The 19,687-nt window shown below is 46.2% G+C and overlaps 1 protein-coding gene across 3 annotated transcripts in view; it reads left to right on the top strand.

The window, feature by feature from the left end:
- The window catches only part of LOC110507882 (seizure protein 6 homolog), a 128,746-nt gene that overhangs the window by 62,276 nt on the left and 46,783 nt on the right, over positions 1-19,687 (top strand). For all 3 annotated transcript variants that reach the window (XM_090223804.1, XM_090223803.1, XM_090223802.1), the window contains exons 2-3: positions 7,798-8,565; positions 10,693-10,826. In XM_090223804.1, coding sequence (XP_090079930.1) covers positions 7,798-8,565; positions 10,693-10,826 — 902 coding nt within the window. The remainder of the gene's footprint in view (positions 1-7,797; positions 8,566-10,692; positions 10,827-19,687) is intronic.

Here is a 19,687-nt window from a genome sequence, read left to right as displayed (position 1 = left end):
ACCAATCAATATGAGCTATCACCCAGCCCTATATTGTCTGACTTTTGTGAAGTCAATATTACATTTCAGACATGCTACTGTCCTAGCAGAGAACTGTGCAATTGATTGTTCATACGGTATTATCTACCTACTCCTCATATTCTGAGGGAGGGAAGCAGAGTCTGTTCAGACAGGACAAGGGAACTCCAAAGATTGAGAGAAATCAAATCAAACTGTCTTATTGTGCATGTTGCCATGCAGAATACACTATTTTGACATCTGGTTGATATTTTTTTCACACACCACTTGATTGATTTGCTCAAGGCTTGGAAGCGTCCCATCATTCTCTTCTCACTTCCTGTTTGCATGTTGAAGCAGTGTCTCGTGCAGCTGCTGTAAATGGCCTTTTGTTGTGTGATAAATTGTGTAAGATGTCAAATATATTCTATGTGCTTCAAAGAAAAACTGCTTATCATATTTTTACAGAATACGGTTGGAGAGAGAATTTCTGCTATTTTGAAATACGTATAAACATTTATTTGAAATATCACGTCGCTAAACTGCAGTACACCCCTGTTGTGCTTGTGTGAGTCAAGTGCCCTGTATTGCATGCTGTCTGTAGCTCTGCGCTGTGTGGAAAGCTTGGTCTATGTATTGTAAAGGATAACTGGGCTAAAGCACAGTGTCTCTCTTGATTTCACTGCCCACGTAATTAGCCTGATAGCAGCATATGGCCAGAGGGTTGCCATCTCAATAGATTCATTATCAGGCCCTGTGTGTGTTATACTTAAGTGGGCGAAACAATCTAGCAAGTAGGACAACAAATCAAAGACATTACATTTGAGACAGTCAGAGTTTTCTCTTTTCCTCTTCATCCTTACTAGTTTTATATCTCTAGTCCACTTTGAATATGTCCTCCATAATATGAATGTCATTGGTCAAGATGCTCCTCACAATAAGTGTGTGTGTGACTGTGGGGGACGGGGTAGATGTGAGGAGGAGAACTGCGCTGTTCAGGAGAGGGTACGAAAGAGAAACCATTGCCTGAACCAAGGGTTGCTACCAAAATTATGTTCCAATAGTTTCTTCTGAACAGAGGCATTATTCTTTTCGTTCCATTCCACTGTTCTGACCAGCAAAATAAAAGTCTGAACAAGTTAGAATTTTAAAAAAGTATCGGTTTATATCTTTCCTTTCTGTTCCTTTCTAAACCTCTGAAATCATGTTTTTTTTTTAAACAATTAGCTCAACATTAAATTACTTCACAAATCACGCAGTGCGACTAGAGAAGCTTGCTATGGAGCTGGCAAGCTACAGCATAGTGAGTCGTTTACAGACGTGATAGAAAGATAAGTGTACGGCGCGACTGGAATTTTGCGGGTTGGGAGAGAGAGAGAGAGAGAGAGAGAGGGTGGAGGAGGAGGCTTGGCTTTAAGTGGTGGGCATCTTGTGATGACATGCAATTATCTGAATTTGGCTCAAAGAATTATACCTATGGAGGAACTTTGAATGTCTTTGAACTGCAGAGTTGGCGTAATGTTGGACCAGAAAAGCTAGCTAGCGAACAAGTGTGTTTGTGCAGAGTGGCACCAGAATTAAAAATCCATCTTACCTTTTGTAGTTAATAAATCCAATGTGAAATGTGATAACTATAGTATCCCCAACTAGCATTGAAAAAGTTAATCCATTCTCTCCCAATCTTCTGAATCATGCTTGTAACGTCAGGCTACAGCTATGCTTCGGAGGGTAGGCTACACACACACACACATTAGCAAAGATGTTCAGCTGGAAGGAAAACACTGGAAGAGGTTTCTGATCGACAGAGGGAGGGCTTTGCATAGGAGCTTTCTCGTGTTTTTTTGTGGGACTGGAACAATAATAATCAGAATGTAAAAGAATGTTATTAACTGGTTCTCATGCTTTTAAAATAACAGTTCTGTTCCAGAACAGTAGATATCACTTTCGTTCCCGGTTCTGATTCTGTTGCTGGAAAAATGTAGTTATTTTCCGGTTTTTGGTTCTGTTCCCTAGACTGTTTCCAACCAGTTGATTTATGGCACACTGTGTACTAGTGTTGATTCAAGAGCGAGAGCTTTAAGATCCTCACCCAGGCCCTGACCCAAGGGAGACCCAGGCTACTCAGATGAAAAAGACACCAACTTAGCCAACTTGCAGTGTGTGTGTGTGTGTGTGTGTGTGTTTGTGTGTGTGTGCGTTCACCCATGTGTGCGTGTAATGTAGTTTCAATATAAAATGCAATCTACTGGATTTCTTTAAACTGAATTGACCGTGCTTCCACAAGAAGGGGTTTTGCTTCCATGTTTTGAAGCCTTGAGCCGAGGCCTCACTGAACAGCGCAAACTGGCTCTAACCAGAATAGAAAGTGGAGTGGGAGGTCCCGGTGCACAAATGAGCAAGAGGAAAAGTACATTAGAGTGTCTAGTCTGAGAAACAGACGCCTCAACTGGCAGCTTCATTAAATAGTACCTGCAAAACACCAGTCTCAACGTCAGCAGTGAAGAGGCAACTCCGGATGCTGGCCTTCTAGGCAGAGTTCCTCTGTCCAGTGTCTGTGTTCTTTTCCCATCTTAATCTTTTCTTTTTATTGGCCAGTCTGAAATATAGCTTTTTCTTTGCAACTCCGCCTAGAAGGCCAGCATCCCGTAGTTGCCTCTTCACTGTTGACGTTGAGACTGGTGTTTTGAGGGTACTATTTAATGAAGCTGCCAGTTGAGGACTTGTGAGGCATCTGTTTCTCAAACTAGACACCCTAATGTACTTGTCCTCTTGCTCAGTTGTGCACTCCTCTTTCTATTCTGGTTAGATCCAGTTTGTGCTGTTCTGTAAAGGGAGTAGTACACAGCGTTGAACGAGATCTTCAGTTATTGGCAATTTCTCACATGGAATAGCCTTCAGTTCTCAGAACAAGAATAGACTGACGAGTTTCAGAAGAAAGTTCTTTGTATCTGGCCATTTTGAGCCTGTAATCGAACCCACAAATGCTGATGCTCAAGAGACTCAACTAGCCTAAAGAAGGCCAGTTGTATTGCTTCTTTAATCAGACAACAGTTTTCAGCCGTGCTAACACAATTGCAAAAGGGTTTTCTTATGATCAATTAGCTTTTTAAAATGAAAACTCAGATTAACTAACACAACGTGCCATTGGAACACAGGAGTGACAGTTGCTGATAATGGGCCTCTGTACAAGCAGAGGACCATAGTCCATATGCCCAAGAACACGAAGGCAACCTGCCTAAATGACTACAGACCCACAGTACTCACGTCCATAGCCATGAAGTGCTTTGAAAGGCTGGTAATGGCTCACATCAACACTATTATCCAAGAAACCCTAGACCCACTCCAATTTGCATACCACCCAAGCAGACCACCCAACCTCTATTGCACTCCACACTGCCCTTTCCCTCCTGGACAAAAGGAACACCTATGTGAGAATGCCTTTCATTGAATACAGCTTAGGGTTCAACAGCATAGTACCCTCTAAGCTAAGGATCCTGGGACTAAACACCTCCCTTGGAGGAGCCCCGCAGGGGTGCGTGCTCAGTCCCCTCCTGTACTCCCTGTTCACCCACGACTGCATGGCCAGGCACGACTCCAACACCATCATTACGTTTGCAGATGACACAACAATGGTAGGCCTGATCACTGACAACGATGAGACAGCCTATAGGGAGGAGGTCAGAGACCTGGCTGGGTGGTGCCAGAATAACAACCTCTCCCTCAACGTAACCAAGACTAAGGAGATGATTGTGGACAACAGGAAAAGGAGGACTGAGCACGTCCCCATTCTCATCGACAGGGCTGTAGTGGAGCAGATTGAGAGCTTCAAGTTCCTTGTTGTCCACATCACCAACAAACTATCATGGTCCAAACACACCAGGACAGTCGTGAAGAGGGCACGACAAAGCCTATTCCCCCTCAGGAAACTAAAAAGATTTGGCATGGGTCCTCAGATCCTCAAAAGGTTCTACAGCTGCAACATCGAGAGCATCCTGACTGGTTACATCACATCAATTGCTCAGGCCTACGACCGCAACGCACTACAGAGGGTAGTGCGTACTGCCCAGTACATCACTGAGCCTGAGCTGCCTGCCATGCAGGACCTCTACACTAGGTGTGTCAGAGGAAGGCCCTAAAAATTCTCAAAGACCCCAGCTACCCCAGTCATAGACTGTTCTCTCTACTATCGCATGGCAAGCGGTACCGGAGTGCCAAGTCTAGGACAAAAAGGCTTCTCAACAGTTTTTACCCCCAAGCCATCAGGTAATCAAATGGCTACCCGGACAATTTACATTGTGTGCCTCCCCCAACCCCTCCTTTACGCTGCTGCTACTCTCTGTTTATCATACAGTGCCTTGCGAAAGTATTCGGCCCCCTTGAACTTTGCGACATTTCAGGCTTCAAACATAAAAATATAAAACTGTATTTTTTTGTGAAGAATCAACAACAAGTGGGACACAATCATGAAGTGGAACGACATTTATTGGATATTTCAAACTTTTTTAACAAATCAAAAACTGAAAAATTGGGCGTGCAAAATTATTCAGCCCCTTTACTTTCAGTGCAGCAAACTCTCTCCAGAAGTTCAGTGAGGATCTCTGAATGATCCAATGTTGACCTAAATGACTAATGAGGATAAATACAATCCACCTGTGTGTAATCAAGTCTCCGTATAAATGCACCTGCACTGTGATAGTCTCAGAGGTCCGTTAAAAGCGCAGAGAGCATCATGAAGAACAAGGAACACACCAGGCAGGTCCGAGATACTGTTGTGAAGAAGTTTAAAGCCGGATTTGGATACAAAAAGATTTCCCAAGCTTTAAACATCCCAAGGAGCACTGTGCAAGCGATAATATTGAAATGGAAGGAGTATCAGACCACTGAAAATCTACCAAGACCTGGCCGTCCCTCTAAACTTTCAGCTCATACAAGGAGAAGACTGATCAGAGATGCAGCCAAGAGGCCCATGATCACTCTGGATGAACTGCAGAGATCTACAGCTGAGGTGGGAGACTCTGTCCATAGGACAACAATCAGTCGTATATTGCACAAATCTGGCCTTTATGGAAGAGTGGCAAGAAGAAAGCCATTTCTTAAAGATATCCATAAAAAGTGTTGTTTAAAGTTTGCCACAAGCCACCTGGGAGACACACCAAACATGTGGAAGAAGGTGCTCTGGTCAGATGAAACCAAAATTGAACTTTTTGGCAACAATGCACAACGTTATGTTTGGCGTAAAAGCAACACAGCTGAACACACCATCCCCACTGTCAAACATGGTGGTGGCAGCATCATGGTTTGGGCCTGCTTTTCTTCAGCAGGGACAGGGAAGATGGTTAAAATTGATGAGAAGATGGATGGAGCCAAATACAGGACCATTCTGGAAGAAAACCTGATGGAGTCTGCAAAAGACTTGAGACTGGGACGGAGATTTGTCTTCCAACAAGACAATGATCCAAAACATAAAGCAAAATCTACAATGGAATGGTTCAAAAATAAACATATCCAGGTGTTAGAATGGCCAAGTCAAAGTCCAGACCTGAATCCAATCGAGAATTTGTGGAAAGAACTGGAAACTGCTGTTCACAAATGCTCTCCATCCAACCTCACTGAGCTCGAGCTGTTTTGCAAGGAGGAATGGGAAAACATTTCAGTCTCTCGATGTGCAAAACTGATAGAGACATACCCCAAGCGACTTACAGCTGTAATCGCAGCAAAAGGTGGCGCTACAAAGTTTTAACTTAAGGGGGCTGAATAATTTTGCACGCCCAATTTTTCAGTTTTTGATTTGTTAAAAAAGTTTGAAATATCCAATAAATGTCGTTCCACTTCATGATTGTGTCCCACTTGTTGTTGATTCTTCACAAAAAAATACAGTTTTATATCTTTATGTTTGAAGCCTGAAATGTGGCAAAAGGTCGCAAAGTTCGAGGGGGCCGAATACTTTCGCAAGGCACTGTATATGCATAGACACTTTAACTATACATTCATGTACATACCACCTCAATTGGCCCGACAAACCAGTGCCCCCGCACATTGGCTAACCAGGCTATCTGCATTGTGTCCCACCACCCACCAACCTCTCTTTTACTCTACTGCTACTCTCTGTTTATCATATATCCATAGTCACTTTAACCATATCTACATGTACTGTAACTCCAAGTCAATCACACTTCTGTGAAATCAAACTGTCCACTTAGGAAGCAACACTGATTGACAATACATTTCACATGCTGTTGTGCAAATGGAATAGACAACAGGTGGAAATTATAGGCAATTAGCAAGACACCCCCAATAAAGGAGTGGTTCTGCAGCTGGTGACCACAGACCAGTTCTCAGTTCCTATGCTTCCTTGCTAATGTTTTGGTCACTTTTGAATGCTGGCGGTGCTTTCACTCTAGTGGTAGCATGAGACGGAGTCTACAACCCACACAAGTGGCTCAGGTAGTGCAGCTCATCCAGGATGGCACATCAATGCGAGCTGTGGCAAGAAGGTTTGCTGTGTCTGTCAGCGTAGTGTCCAGAGCATGGAGGCGCTACCAGGAGACAGGTCAGTACATCAGGAGACGTGGAGAAGGCCGTAGGAGGGCAACAACCCAGCAGCAGGACCGCTACCTCCGCCTTTGTGCAAGGAGAAGCAGGAGGAGCACTGCCAGAGCCCTGCAAAATGACCAAATGGTTAGAAACAGACTCCATGAGGGTGGTATGAGGGCCCGACGTCCCTCAGCAGCCTCCTGGTAGGCTGTTGTAGAATGACAGGCTCCTGGAAGGCTGCTGTAGGATGACAAGCTCCTGGAAGGCTGCTGTAGGATGACAGGCTCCTGGTAGGCTGCTGTAGAATGACAGGCTCCTGGAAGGCTGCTGTAGGATGACAGGCTCCTGGTAGGCTGCTGTAGAATAACAGGCTCCTGGTAGGCTGCTGTAGAATGACAGGCTCCTGGTAGGCTGCTGTCGGATGACAGGCTCCTGGTAGGCTGCTGTAGAATGACAGGCTCCTGGTAGGCTGCTGTAGGATGACAGGCTCCTGGTAGGCTGCTGTAGGATGACAGGCTCCTGGTAGGCTGCTGTAGAATGACAGGCTCCTGGTAGGCTGCTGTAGGATGACAGGCTCCTGGTAGACTGCTGTAGGATGACAGGCTCCTGGTAGGCTGCTGTAGGATGACAGGCTCCTGGTAGGCTGCTGTAGGATGACAGGCTCCTGGAAGGCTGCTGTATGATGACAGGCTCCTGGAAGGCTGCTGTAGGATGACAGGCTCCTGGTAGACTGCTGTAGGATGACAGGCTCCTAGTAGGCTGCTGTAGGATGACAGGCTCCTGGTAGGCTGCTGTAGGATGACAGGCTCCTAGTAGGCTGCTGTAGGATGACAGGCTCCTGGAAGGCTGCTGTAGGATGACAGGCTCCTGGAAGGCTGCTGTAGGATGACAGGCTCCTGGAAGGCTGCTGTAGGATGACAGGCTCCTGGAAGGCTGCTGTAGGATGACAGGCTCCTGGAGTGCTCTAGATTACATCTGAAGGTGCATAAGGTGGAGCGGGAGATCCATTTAATTTCCCACATTTGACAGGCCATCATATCCTGAAAGCAGCTAAATAATTAATATTTACTAATTGATGAGGAAAAATAAGCAATCACAGAGAATCTCTTTGGGCTTCACTGCCCTGTGTTTTCAGAAGGGACTCTTATCAAAACCTACAGCATGTTACAGCGCTACGCTTCACTGCTTTAAACAGTTTTGGGATATTATCTTTCCTGTGACACAAAATGTACCTGGTATGTATGTGCTCTGTGTGTGTTGTTCCAGGCTCCTATTCTGAGGATGGGACGTCCGTCACACAGAGGGGACAGTCTGAGAGTGGTGGCCCCAGCCTGTACCCCACCACACGGGACACAGACAGAGAGGTCCCCCTGGTGACAACCGCCCCGACCCTGAATGTCCCCAACCACCACCCTCTCTACAAGGGCTTCCTCTTACAGGAGTCCCTCCAAGGACAGGGGCATTTCTTTGAGGACAGTGGGGGTGTGGAGACCCACCCCGCTATGCCACCCTCAGGTCCCCACTTTGCCAGGGACCCCTCCTCCACTCACACGGTGCCACACAAGGACGCGCTAGTTTTCTCCGATGTTGCCTCAACCACTACCACTGTGGCAACAGCCACGTCACCGTTGGCAACAAAGGGCAGCATTGCTCCAGAGGGGCGTGTCTCTGTGAATCAGAGAGTAGCGTTGACCAATGGCAGGGGAGGGAGGACAGAGGAGGAAGCTGATGCCATGGATACCCTGACCACTCCTGTCATGCACACCTCCGCTCCCTCACCCCACTCAAACACCCCCAACCTGGCTGCTCCTATGGGTGATAGGTACTCTGAGGTCCCCACTGCATCCACCATGACTCCCCCAGCCTTGACCACTTTGGTGGAGAAGGTTGCAGGGAAGTCAGAAGAACACAACATGGGCCACGCCAGTGATGGGATAGAGATTGGGACATCGGCAGTATCTGGTGTTGTGGATGAGGAGACCACTTCGACCACTATAACCACAACCACCATCATCACCACCATGCACTACCCAGGTAATGTAACACAGACAGGCTACACACTTGTAATGATCACCTACTCTTACCCAGAGTAGGTACCCAATATCCTGCAATACACCTAACACCAGTTTCCGTGATTCTGTCTTCATTGTGAAGGTATAATGAACAGCAAGCTCAGATTCTCATTATGCAGTCCTAGAGATAATCCTGGGCCTTGGTGGGTTGTAAAGTGCCTGTGTTTCACCATCTCCAACAGAGCAGCCCCGTGTCTGTCTGTTTGTCTGAGACACCAGTGTGCTCGCTCTCTCAATCCTCTTTGTTTGCAGCTCACATATCTAAACAACCAACGGGCTTAAATTAATTATAACATCAGTATTCCTCCTCCTCTCACACTCAATCAAGTGCTCCTGAAATGGAATGGAAACCAGATTACAAACATGAGATACGGAGACACATTTGTGTTATGGTGGGAGAGAAGAAAGAGAACTTTCAGCCTGGTCTCATAGACTAGACATAACATAATAAATGTAAATACAGGACACTCAAATTATTATGTTAGGTTTGGTATGGTTACTTAAGACAGAAGGTTGCTTAAGGCAAAAAAACAACAACAAAAAAACAAGAGGGTGATTAGTTGGGATGGATGGGTTGACATTTAACGTGAACGTCTAGCAACCCAAAGGTTGTGTGTTTGAATCTCATCACTGACAACTTTAGCATTTTAACTAATTAGCAACTTTGCAACTACTTACTACTTTTTAGCTACTTTGTTAGCTAACCCTTCCCCTAACTTTAACCCTAACCCCTAAACCTAACCCTTGGCCTAGCAAACGTTAGCCACCTAGCTAACATTAGCGTTTAGCCATCTAGCTAACATTAGCCACACACACATCACACCACACACAACACATCACACCACACACAACACACCACACCACCACACCACACACACACACCACACCACACCACCACACACCACCCCACACACACCACACACACACCAAACACTACACCACCACCACACCACACTCACACACCATACACCACACACACACGTTCCTACACACCTTTATATTTATTTATTTTATTGAACCTTTATTTAATTAGACAAGTCAGTTAAGAACAAACTCTTATTCACAATAAAGACGGGGACGGGGGCTGGGATTAAAAATAAAAAAAGTTAATAGAAATATAGGACAAAACATACATTACGACAAGAGAGACAATACTACACAAAGAGAGACCTAAAGACAACAACATAGCAAGGCATCAACACATGACAACACAGCATGGTAGCAACACAACATGACAACAACATGGTAGCAACACAACATGGTAGCAATACAACATGACAACAACATGGTAGCAACACAACATGACAACAACATGGTAGCAACACAACATGGTAGCAACACAACATGGTAGCAGCACAAAACGTGGTACAAATGTTTTTGGACACAGACAACAGCACAAAGGGAAAGAAGGTAGAGACAACAATACATCACGCAAAGCAGCCACAACTGTCAGTAAGAGTGTCCATGATTGAGTCTTTGAATTAAGAGATTGAGATAAAACTGTCTAGTTTGAGTGTTTGTGCAGCTCGTTCTGGTCCCTAGCTGCAGCGAACTGAAAAGACAAGCGACCCAGGGATGTGTGTGCTTTGGGGACCTTTAACAGAATGTGACTGGCAGAAGGGGTGTTGTATGCGGAGGATGAGGGCTACATATGAAGCACACACACAAGCACACAGTAGCGTCCTGTGTCATCCCTCTCTCTGGAGGAAACTCAAAGATAGAAATAAAACAAGGCAGTCGAACAGAAAGACCTCAAGGCAACCAGAAAACCGTCTGTGGTCATTCCCTCCACCTGATCTGTCCCTCGAGCACACAATCAAAGAGGAGAGAGAAAGGGCCCCACACTATTAAAGTGGGGGGTGCTGGTGTGAGTGAGAGAGAGAATGGGACCAGGGAGGGTCCTTTTGGAGTGAGGGGGTGTCTTACTTACTTGGGCCCATCGCTCCTTTAGAGCATAGACCATCGACAAAACCTATCCAACGCACTCTGCTCTGGGCAGTCTTCTCCAGATTGTTCCCCCCATGCCGGGTTAGTTAGGGGGTGTAACTGGTCCTCAATGTTTTGCTCTCTGTATTTTTTGTCCTTGCAGCTCCCTGCATCTTCAACTTGACATCACCAGAGGGCTACATAGAGACGCCCCAGCCGTCCAGCTCTCATTCCTACTCCTCTGTGGACTGCACCTACACCGTCACGGTCTACACGGGCTATGGAGTAGAGATACAGGTCAGACCACCACTATTGTTGCCAGAAGAGTATTCATTGTGTCCATCAAAAGCAGTGATTGTCTATACAAAGATGGTAGATTAAACATGGAAACACACAAGACTGGCACATTCTGTTGAGAAATTACATTAGATATCCAAATGCAACATCCAAAATGGGCAATTGGCTCATTGGCAATAGCACACTAGTTCTTCAAAATGATGATGGCCACTCAGTCACCAAGGTCTTTACTGTCATTCTGCAGCGACTGACCTTTGGAAGCTGACACAGTGATTTGAACAGGGAATCTGCCTCCACCTGAACCGCCTCATTCACATGACTAACTCTCCAGCTAAACTTCCTGCTCTCATAAAATATAAAATAGCCATTACCCCTCTGACCGTCCAGATGTTTGGCCTAATATATTTAGGATGAAAATGGATATGTACCACAAGTCATTCTCAATGATGCATCCCAGCTGCTTCCTGTCTTCAGCGAAAGAGGAGAAAATGAGGAGGAGGGTGGAGAGAGGTGAACATTCCTCCTCTCCTCTGTTCCTCCTCTCATTGGCTGCCTGTGCTTTCTATCACCCGGGACAGCAGCACATGTATATATCCATCTTCTCTCTCATTGCCTTTAATTATTCTAAGTGATTTAGATTTAGAGCTTCTTCTCTTCATCAATTACTTATGGATTATGTTGGTCTACGGGACTCTTTTAATGCCATCCTGCTAAAATGTCTCCACAGAACCTCTTAACTTGATTAAAGAGACCTTACCCTCGGGTTGATTGACTAAATAGTATGGGATTTAGACAATGGTTGGATCACGCCTTTACACCCGCTATACTCCTCTACACCTAGTCTACACCCCCGTACATCCCGCTACACCCTTCTACACCCATCTACACCATACAGCCCCTCTACACCACACTATAGCTCACCACACTGAATCTACATCATCCTATACCCTTCTACATGCAATCTACACCCCTCTACACCCCTCTACAGCCCTCTACAGTCTTTTACAGCCCTCTACAATCCTGTACAGCCCTCTACACCTCTCTCCACCCAGTCTACACCCCTCTAAACCCATCTACATGCCTCTAAACCATTCTACACCACTCTACACCCCTCTACAGCTCTCTACACAACCCTACACCCATCTCCTTCTCTCTACACCTCCCTACAGCCTACTATACCTGCAGCCCTCTACACTCGTCTACACCCCTCTATACCATTCTACACCTCCAGCCCTCTACACCCAGTCTACACCCATCTACACCCCTCTAAACCCTCTACACCCCACTACACCTCCAGCCCTCTACACCCTTCTACACCCCTCTACACCTCCCTACACCTCCAGCCCTCTACACCTGTCTACATACCCTTACAACCCCCTACATTCTACCTAACCCCCAACCCTCTACAACCCTGTACATCTCTTTACACCTCAATACACCCCTCTGCACACACCCCTACACCCCACTACACCCAGTCTAAACGCCCTACATCCCTCTAAACCCTTCTACACCCATCTACACCAAGTCTACACCCCTCAACATCCCACTACACCCCCCATCTCTCTACACCCTTCTACACCCCTTTACAGCCCTCTACACCCAACTACACCCCTCTACATGCCTCTTCACCCAGTCTACACTCCTCTACAGCATTCTACACCCATCTACTCCCCACTACACCCCACTTGACGGTGGAGAGGAATGTATGTTTTAAGTGCATTTCCTGCTATTTTTTTTCTTCTAGTTTTACCATATTCACCTCTACATCAAGTCTACACCCCGCTACACCCCACTAAATCCAGTATAAACCTCTCTACACCCCACTTCAACCCTCTACACCCAGTCTACACTTCTATACACCCCTATACACCCCCGACACACCCATCTACACCCCTCTAAACCAGTCTAAAGCCCTCTACAACCCCCTACACCCCTATACACCCATCTACACCCCTCTACACCCAGTCTACTCCCCTCTACACACACCACATCCCCATACACCCTATAGCCCTCTACACCCCTTTACAACCCCCTACACCCCTCTTCACCCCACTACACCTCCTCTATACCCCTCTACACCCCCTGACCCTACACCCCACTACACCCAATCTACACCCCTCTTCACCCCTCTACACCTCAATACACCCCCCTGACCCTACACCCCACTACACCCAGTCTAAACGCCCTACATCCCTCTACACCCTTTTACACCCCCCACACTCCACCTCTACCTTATACACCCCTCTACATCATAAACCCCTCTACATCACTATACACCGAGTCTATACCCCTCTACACAAAGTTTACCCCCCTTTACACCATCTACAACCCTCTACACCTGCCTACACCCTCTACATCCAGTCTACACCCCTCTACAGCCCTCCACCACCCTCCACACCCATATACACCACTCTACACCCCCCTACACCCACCCGTCTGCACCCCTCCACACCCTACATCCCTCTACACCCCTCTACATCATATACCCCTCTACACCACTATACACCCGTCTACACAAAGTCTACCCTCCTTTACACCCATCTACACCCCCCCCCCCACTTGCCCTGCGTGACTGGTTGGTATTCGGCCATGATTACTACAAGTTTAGACAGCTGATGAGACTAATTTACCAATCACATTTTTTTTTATCTGACATGGCATATTGAGTGACTGTCAGTGACTAACATAAGAAAATAAAAATTGCTGATGCATAACCAAATGTCAAACTTGCACCTTATATATATTCTACTTTTCTAACTCTCTTTTTTTGTTGTTGCGTTGGGGGCCCCTTAGCAGCCTGGGACCCTAATCGACCACTTATGTCGCTTATGCCTGGAGCTGGCACACCCCTCTATAGCCCCATACACCCCTCTATAGCCCCATACACCCCTCTATACCCCCATGGACCCCTCTATAGCCCCATACACCCCTCTATAGCCCCATACATCCCTCTATACCCCTCTGCACTTCAGCTGGTATCAAGTCTACTGCCGCTCTCTCTCTCTGGCGCTCGTTGTCGCCAGTTTACTCATTATTACACACACCTGCCACCATTGTTACGCACTCCTGCTCCTTATGAGACTCACCTGGACTCCATCACCTTCCTGATTACCTCCCCCATATCTGTCAGTCCCCTTGGTTCTTTCCTCTGGCGTTATTGACTCTGTTTCTATTTCATGTCTGTCCGTTTTTGTGTTTCTTGTTTTGTACTATGTTCTGTACTATGTTCTGTTAATTTTGCGCTCCCTGTACTTGCTTCCTGACTTCCAGCGTACACATTACAGGTAGCTTAATGGTCAGATAGTCGATTTGTGTCATCCTTTTCTTAAAGACTGGGTTGATTATTCCTCTTATCTGGAAATCTTTTGGATTAATCTACTTCAAAGGACTTCTCTAGGCCAGGGGGCTTTATAGAATGTGGGTCTGAACAACTCCAGTTTATCCTCCACTTTAGAGTAAGGATTTAAACGTTTGCCTTCATGTAGGCCTTAGAAGATCAAGACTGATGTGGATTAACCACCCAACAGTGTAGTTGTCATGTGAAGGTAGGATAGTCCGCAGTGATTAACTTTACGCTGTAGGCCCAAGTCTGTGGGAGTTCATAGATTAGTGCACTGCTCTGCACCCAACTAAAATATGCTCATTTCCTAACCAAGGACTGCATTTGATATGAGAGTCCAGACCAGTAGTTATGTCCACTCCAGCAGTGTGTAGGTGGTGGGACAGGATCTTTAAGCAGCTCACTGAAGCCATGGTGGGTAGAACTGTAGAGTATTGACTGATGGGTCAATATTCACAACTACTCTGGCTTAAGTGGACCTTGGTACGGTTCAATAAAGTACAGTTCTATCTGCAGTCTCTGTCTGGGTTGATGGCAGAGATTGATTAGGATGTATCTGTCACTGCTTTAATAAAGGGTAGCGCAATCTGTCAGTTCAATATCCGGTGAGTTTCACCCTGATACTTTTTTGGAGGACTGAGGAAGAGTGCTTCACTAAAGACTGTCTGGGATGATAGTTAATATCTAAATATATGGAAATATTGACTACTAGGCTACAACAAAATTGCTAGAAAATACAGTGGGTCTTCACAAGGTTTTCACACACTGTTGCTGGTATTTTGGCCCATTCCTCCATGCAGATCTCCTCTAGATCAGTGATGTTTTGGGGCTGTTGCTGGGCAACACGGACTTTCAACTCCCTCCAAAGATTTTCTATGGGGTTGAGATCTGGAGACTGGCTAGGCCACTCCAGGACCTTGAAATGCTTCTTACGAAGCCACTCCTTCGTTGCCCGGGCGGTGTGTTTGGGATCATTGTCATGCTGAAAGACCCAGCCACGTTTCATCTTCAAAATCTCACGATACATGGCCCCATTCATTCTTTCCTTTACACGGATCAGTCATCCTGGTCCCTTTGCAGAAGAACAGCCCCAAAGCATGATATTTCCACCCCCATGCTTCACAGTAGGTATGGTGTTCTTTGGATGAAACTCAGCATTCTTTGTCCTCCAAACATGACGAGTTGAGTTTTTACCAAAAAGTTATATTTTGGTTTCATCTGACCATATGACATTCTCCCAATCTTCTTCTGGATCATCCAAATGATCTCTAGCAAACTTCAGTCGGGCCTGGACACGTCTGGCACTGCAGGATTTGAGTCCCTGGCGGCGTAGTGTGTTACTGATGGTAGGCTTTGTTACTTTGGTCCCAGCTCTCTGCAGGTCATTCACTAGGTCCCCCCGTGTGTTTCTGGGATTTTTGCTCACCATTCTTGTGATCATTTTGACCCCACGGGGTGAGATCTTGCGTGGAGCCCCAGATCGAGGGAGACTATCAGTGGTCTTGTATGTCTTCCATTTCCTAATAATTGCTCCCACAGTTGATTTCTTCAAACCAAGCTGCTTACCTGTTGCAGATTCAGTCTTCCCAGCCTGGTGCAGGTCTACAATTTTGTTTCTGGTGTCCTTTGACAGCTCTTTGGTCTTGGCCATAGTGGAGTTTGGAGTGTGACTGTTTGAGGTTGTGGACAGGTGTCTTTTATACTGATAACAAGTTCAAACAGCTGCCATTAATACAGGTAACAAGTGGAGGACAGAGGAGCCTCTTAAAGAAGAAGTTACAGGTCTGTGAGAGCCAGAAATCTTGCTTGTTTGTAGGTGACCAAATACTTATTTTCCATCATAATTTGCAAATAAATTCATTCAATATCCTACAATGTGATTTTGTCATAGTTGAAGTGTACCTATGATGAAAATTACAGGCCTCTCTCATCTTTTTAAGTGGGAGAACTTGCACAATTGGTGGCTGACTAAATACTTTTTTGCCCCACTGTATATATATGTTCAAACACAGTCGTTTGTCCATTTTCTTTCTGTGTGAGTCGAGGAAATGTTTCTCTCATATGTAAATCATTCTCCACTGTGCACACGCTTCGTAGTGAAATGACATACAGTTTGTGCGCCACAGACTGCAGAAGATTACATAAACCTGGGAGCAGAGGGTAATGGATTTATCAACCTCAGCCATGAGCCACCCACAGCTGGAACACGTAGGCTACATTATGCCTGTAAATCATTATTACCATAAACATGATGTTTGTCCTGAACCTTTGACTAATGTATTAGGTTACTGTGTGCCAGAGGGAGGAGGCATGCAGCATTCAGTCACCTGGATGACGCCGACAGAGATGGTCACCTCGCTTCGCGTTCTTAGGAAACTATGCAGTATTTTTTTTAATGTATTATTTCTTACACTGTTACCCCAGGAAATCTTAAGTCTCATTACATACAGCTGGGAAGAACTATTGGATATAAGAGCAACGTCAACTTACCAGCATTATGGCCTGGTCAAAATAAAACACAATAAAAAGTACATTTGAATGACACTAAGTGGCAGTGCAGGTGTTTGTACACATGCATATACACACACAGTCTCATTCAAATAAACACATACAAGGACAGACATGCACACAAACATATACAGTTGGCATTGCTGTTATGATTTTAGATGTCCTTGATGTCCTTTGTTTTGAATATATTATTTTGCTTCATTATTGTTTGCTGTTTTCTGTCTTTTCCTTTTTTCTCTTTAGTTAATTCTCTTGGTTGTTGGTGCATTGGGGGGGGGGGGGGGGTTCTTGGGGGGGGGGGGGGGGGTGGAATTAAATGTATTTTCTATTTTTCTTCCTGGGGGAGGACTGTGGGAGGGGTCTCAAATGGTTGAGGGACAGTGATTTGGGAACTGTGGGGGGGATCTTGGAGGGTTCGGCTTCACGTTTTTTGGCCTGGTGGTAGATTGGTCAATGTGCCCTTGAGCAGGGCAATGACCCTGGATGCTTCTATGTGTCGCTCTGAATGCGAATCTGTTGGATGACTGATATTGTATGTTTCGAAAATTCAATAAATAAAATAATAAATACACATATTAAAACATTATGACCAGGAATACGACTTTCCCGAAGCGGATCCTTTGTTTGGACCACCACCCAGGACAATGGATCGGATCCCAGTAGGCGACCCAAAACAACGCCGCCGCAGAAGGGGCAGACGGAGCAGTCTTCTGATCAGGCTCCGTAGACGGGCACATCGCTCACCACTCCCGAGCATACTACTCGCCAATCTCCAGTCTCTTGACAACAAGGTAGACAAAATTCGAGCAAGGGTTGCCTTCCAGAGAGACATCAGAGACCCCCCCCCCCTCTCCCCAAGCAGACACCTCGACGGCCCTGAAAGAAATTCATTGGACTCTATGTAAACTGGAAACCACATATCCGGAGGGTGCATTTATTGTAGCTGGGGATTTTAACAAGGCTAATCTGAAAACAAGGCTCCCTAAATTTTATCAGCATATCGAATGCACGACCTGGGCTGGCAAAATTCTGGATCATTGCTACTCTATACAAAGCCACCCCTTCCCCTCCTTTCAGCAAATCTGACCACGACTCCATTTTGTTGCTCTCAGCCTATAGACAGAAACTAAAACAGGATGCTAAGGACTGTTCAATGCTGGTCCGACCAATCTGATTCCACACTTCCAAGATTGCTTTGATCACGTGGACTGGGATATGTTCCGGATAGTCTCAAACAACAACATTGATGTATATGCTGATTCTGTGAGTGAGTTTATTAGCAAGTGCATCGGTGATGTTGTACCCACTGTGACTATTAAAACCTTCCCCAACCAGAAACCGTGGATGGATGACAGCATTTCGGCAAAACTGAAAGTTCGAACCACTGCTTTTAATCATGGCAAGGCAACCGGAAACATGACTGAATACAAACTTTCTAGCTATTCCCTCCGCTAGGCAATCAAACAAGCTAAGCGTCAGTATAGAGACAAAGTAGAGTCACAATTCAATGGCTCAGATACGAGACATATGTGGCAGGGTCTACAGTCAATCACAGATTACAAAAAGAAAACCAGCCCGATCGCAGACACCGACGTCTTGCTCCCAGACAAACTAAACAACTTCTTTGCTTGCTTTGAAGATATTACAGTTCCACTGACACGGTCCGCTACCAAAACCGCCGGGCTCTCCTTCACCGCAGCCAACGTGAGTAAAACATTTAAACGTGTTAACCCTCGCAGGGCTGCCGGCCCAGACGGAATCCCTAGCCGAGTTCTCAGAGCATGCGCAGACCAGCTGGCTGGTGTGTTTACGGACATATTCAATCAATCCCTATCCCAGTCTGCTGTTCCCACATGCTTCAAGAGGGCCACTATTGTTTCTGTTCCCAAGAAAGCAAAGGTAACTGAGCTAAACGACTATTGCCCCATAGCACTCACTTCCATCATCATGAAGTGCATTGAGAGACTAGTCAAGGACCATATCACCTCCACCCTACCTGGCACCCTAGACCTACTCCAATTTGCTTACCGCCCGAATAGGTCCACAGACGACGCAATCGGAATCACACTGCACACATCCTAACCCATCTGGACAAGAGGAATACCTATGTAAGAATGCTGTTCATCGATTACAGCTCAGCATTTAACACCTTGGTACACTCCAAACTCGTCATCAAGCTCGAGACCCTGGTTCTCGTCCCAGCCCTGTGCATCTGGGTCCTGGACTTTCTGACGGGCCACCCCCAGGTGGTGAGGGTAGGAAACAACATCTCCACCCCGCTGACCATAAACAGTGGGGCCCCACAAGGGTGTGTTCTCAGCCCTCTCCTGTACTCCCTGTTCACCCATGACTGCGTGGCCATGCATGCCTCCAACTCAGTCATCAAGTTTGCAGACGACACTACAGTGGTTGGCTTGATTACCAACAACGACGAGACGGCCTACAGGGAGGAGGTGAGGTTCCTCAGAGTGTGGTGTCAGGAAAATAACCTCTCAGTCAACATCAACAAAACAAAGGAGATGATCGTGGACTTCAGGAAACAGCAGAGGGAGCACCCCCCTATCCACATCAACGGGACAGTAGTGGAGAAGGTGGAAAGTGTTTTAAGTTCCTCTGTGTACAGATCATGGACAAACTGAAATGGTCCACCCACACAGACAGCGTGGTGAAGAAGTCGCAACAGCACCTCTTCAACCTCAGGAGGCTGAAGAAATTTGTCTTGTCACCAAAAACACTCACAAACTTTTACAGATGCACAATCGAGAGCATTCTGCCCACAAGCGTAAGGCTCTCCAGAGGGTAGTGAGGTCTGCACAATGTATCACCGGGAGCAAACTACCTGCCCTCCAGAACACCTACACCACCCGATGTCACCGGAAGGCCAAAAAGATCATCAAGGACAACAACCACCCGAGCCACTGCCTGTTCACCCCTTTATCATCCAGAAGGCGAGGTCAGTACAGGTGCATCAAAACTGGGACCGAGAGACTGAAAAACATCTTCTAATTCAAGG

The sequence above is a fragment of the Oncorhynchus mykiss genome, chromosome 27 (assembly GCF_057628025.1).
Source record: "Oncorhynchus mykiss isolate SJ-2025 chromosome 27, ASM5762802v1, whole genome shotgun sequence".
Classification (NCBI taxonomy): domain Eukaryota; kingdom Metazoa; phylum Chordata; class Actinopteri; order Salmoniformes; family Salmonidae; genus Oncorhynchus; species Oncorhynchus mykiss.
Note: the sequence above shows the minus strand (reverse complement) of the source record. Positions and strands in the feature narration are given on the sequence as shown.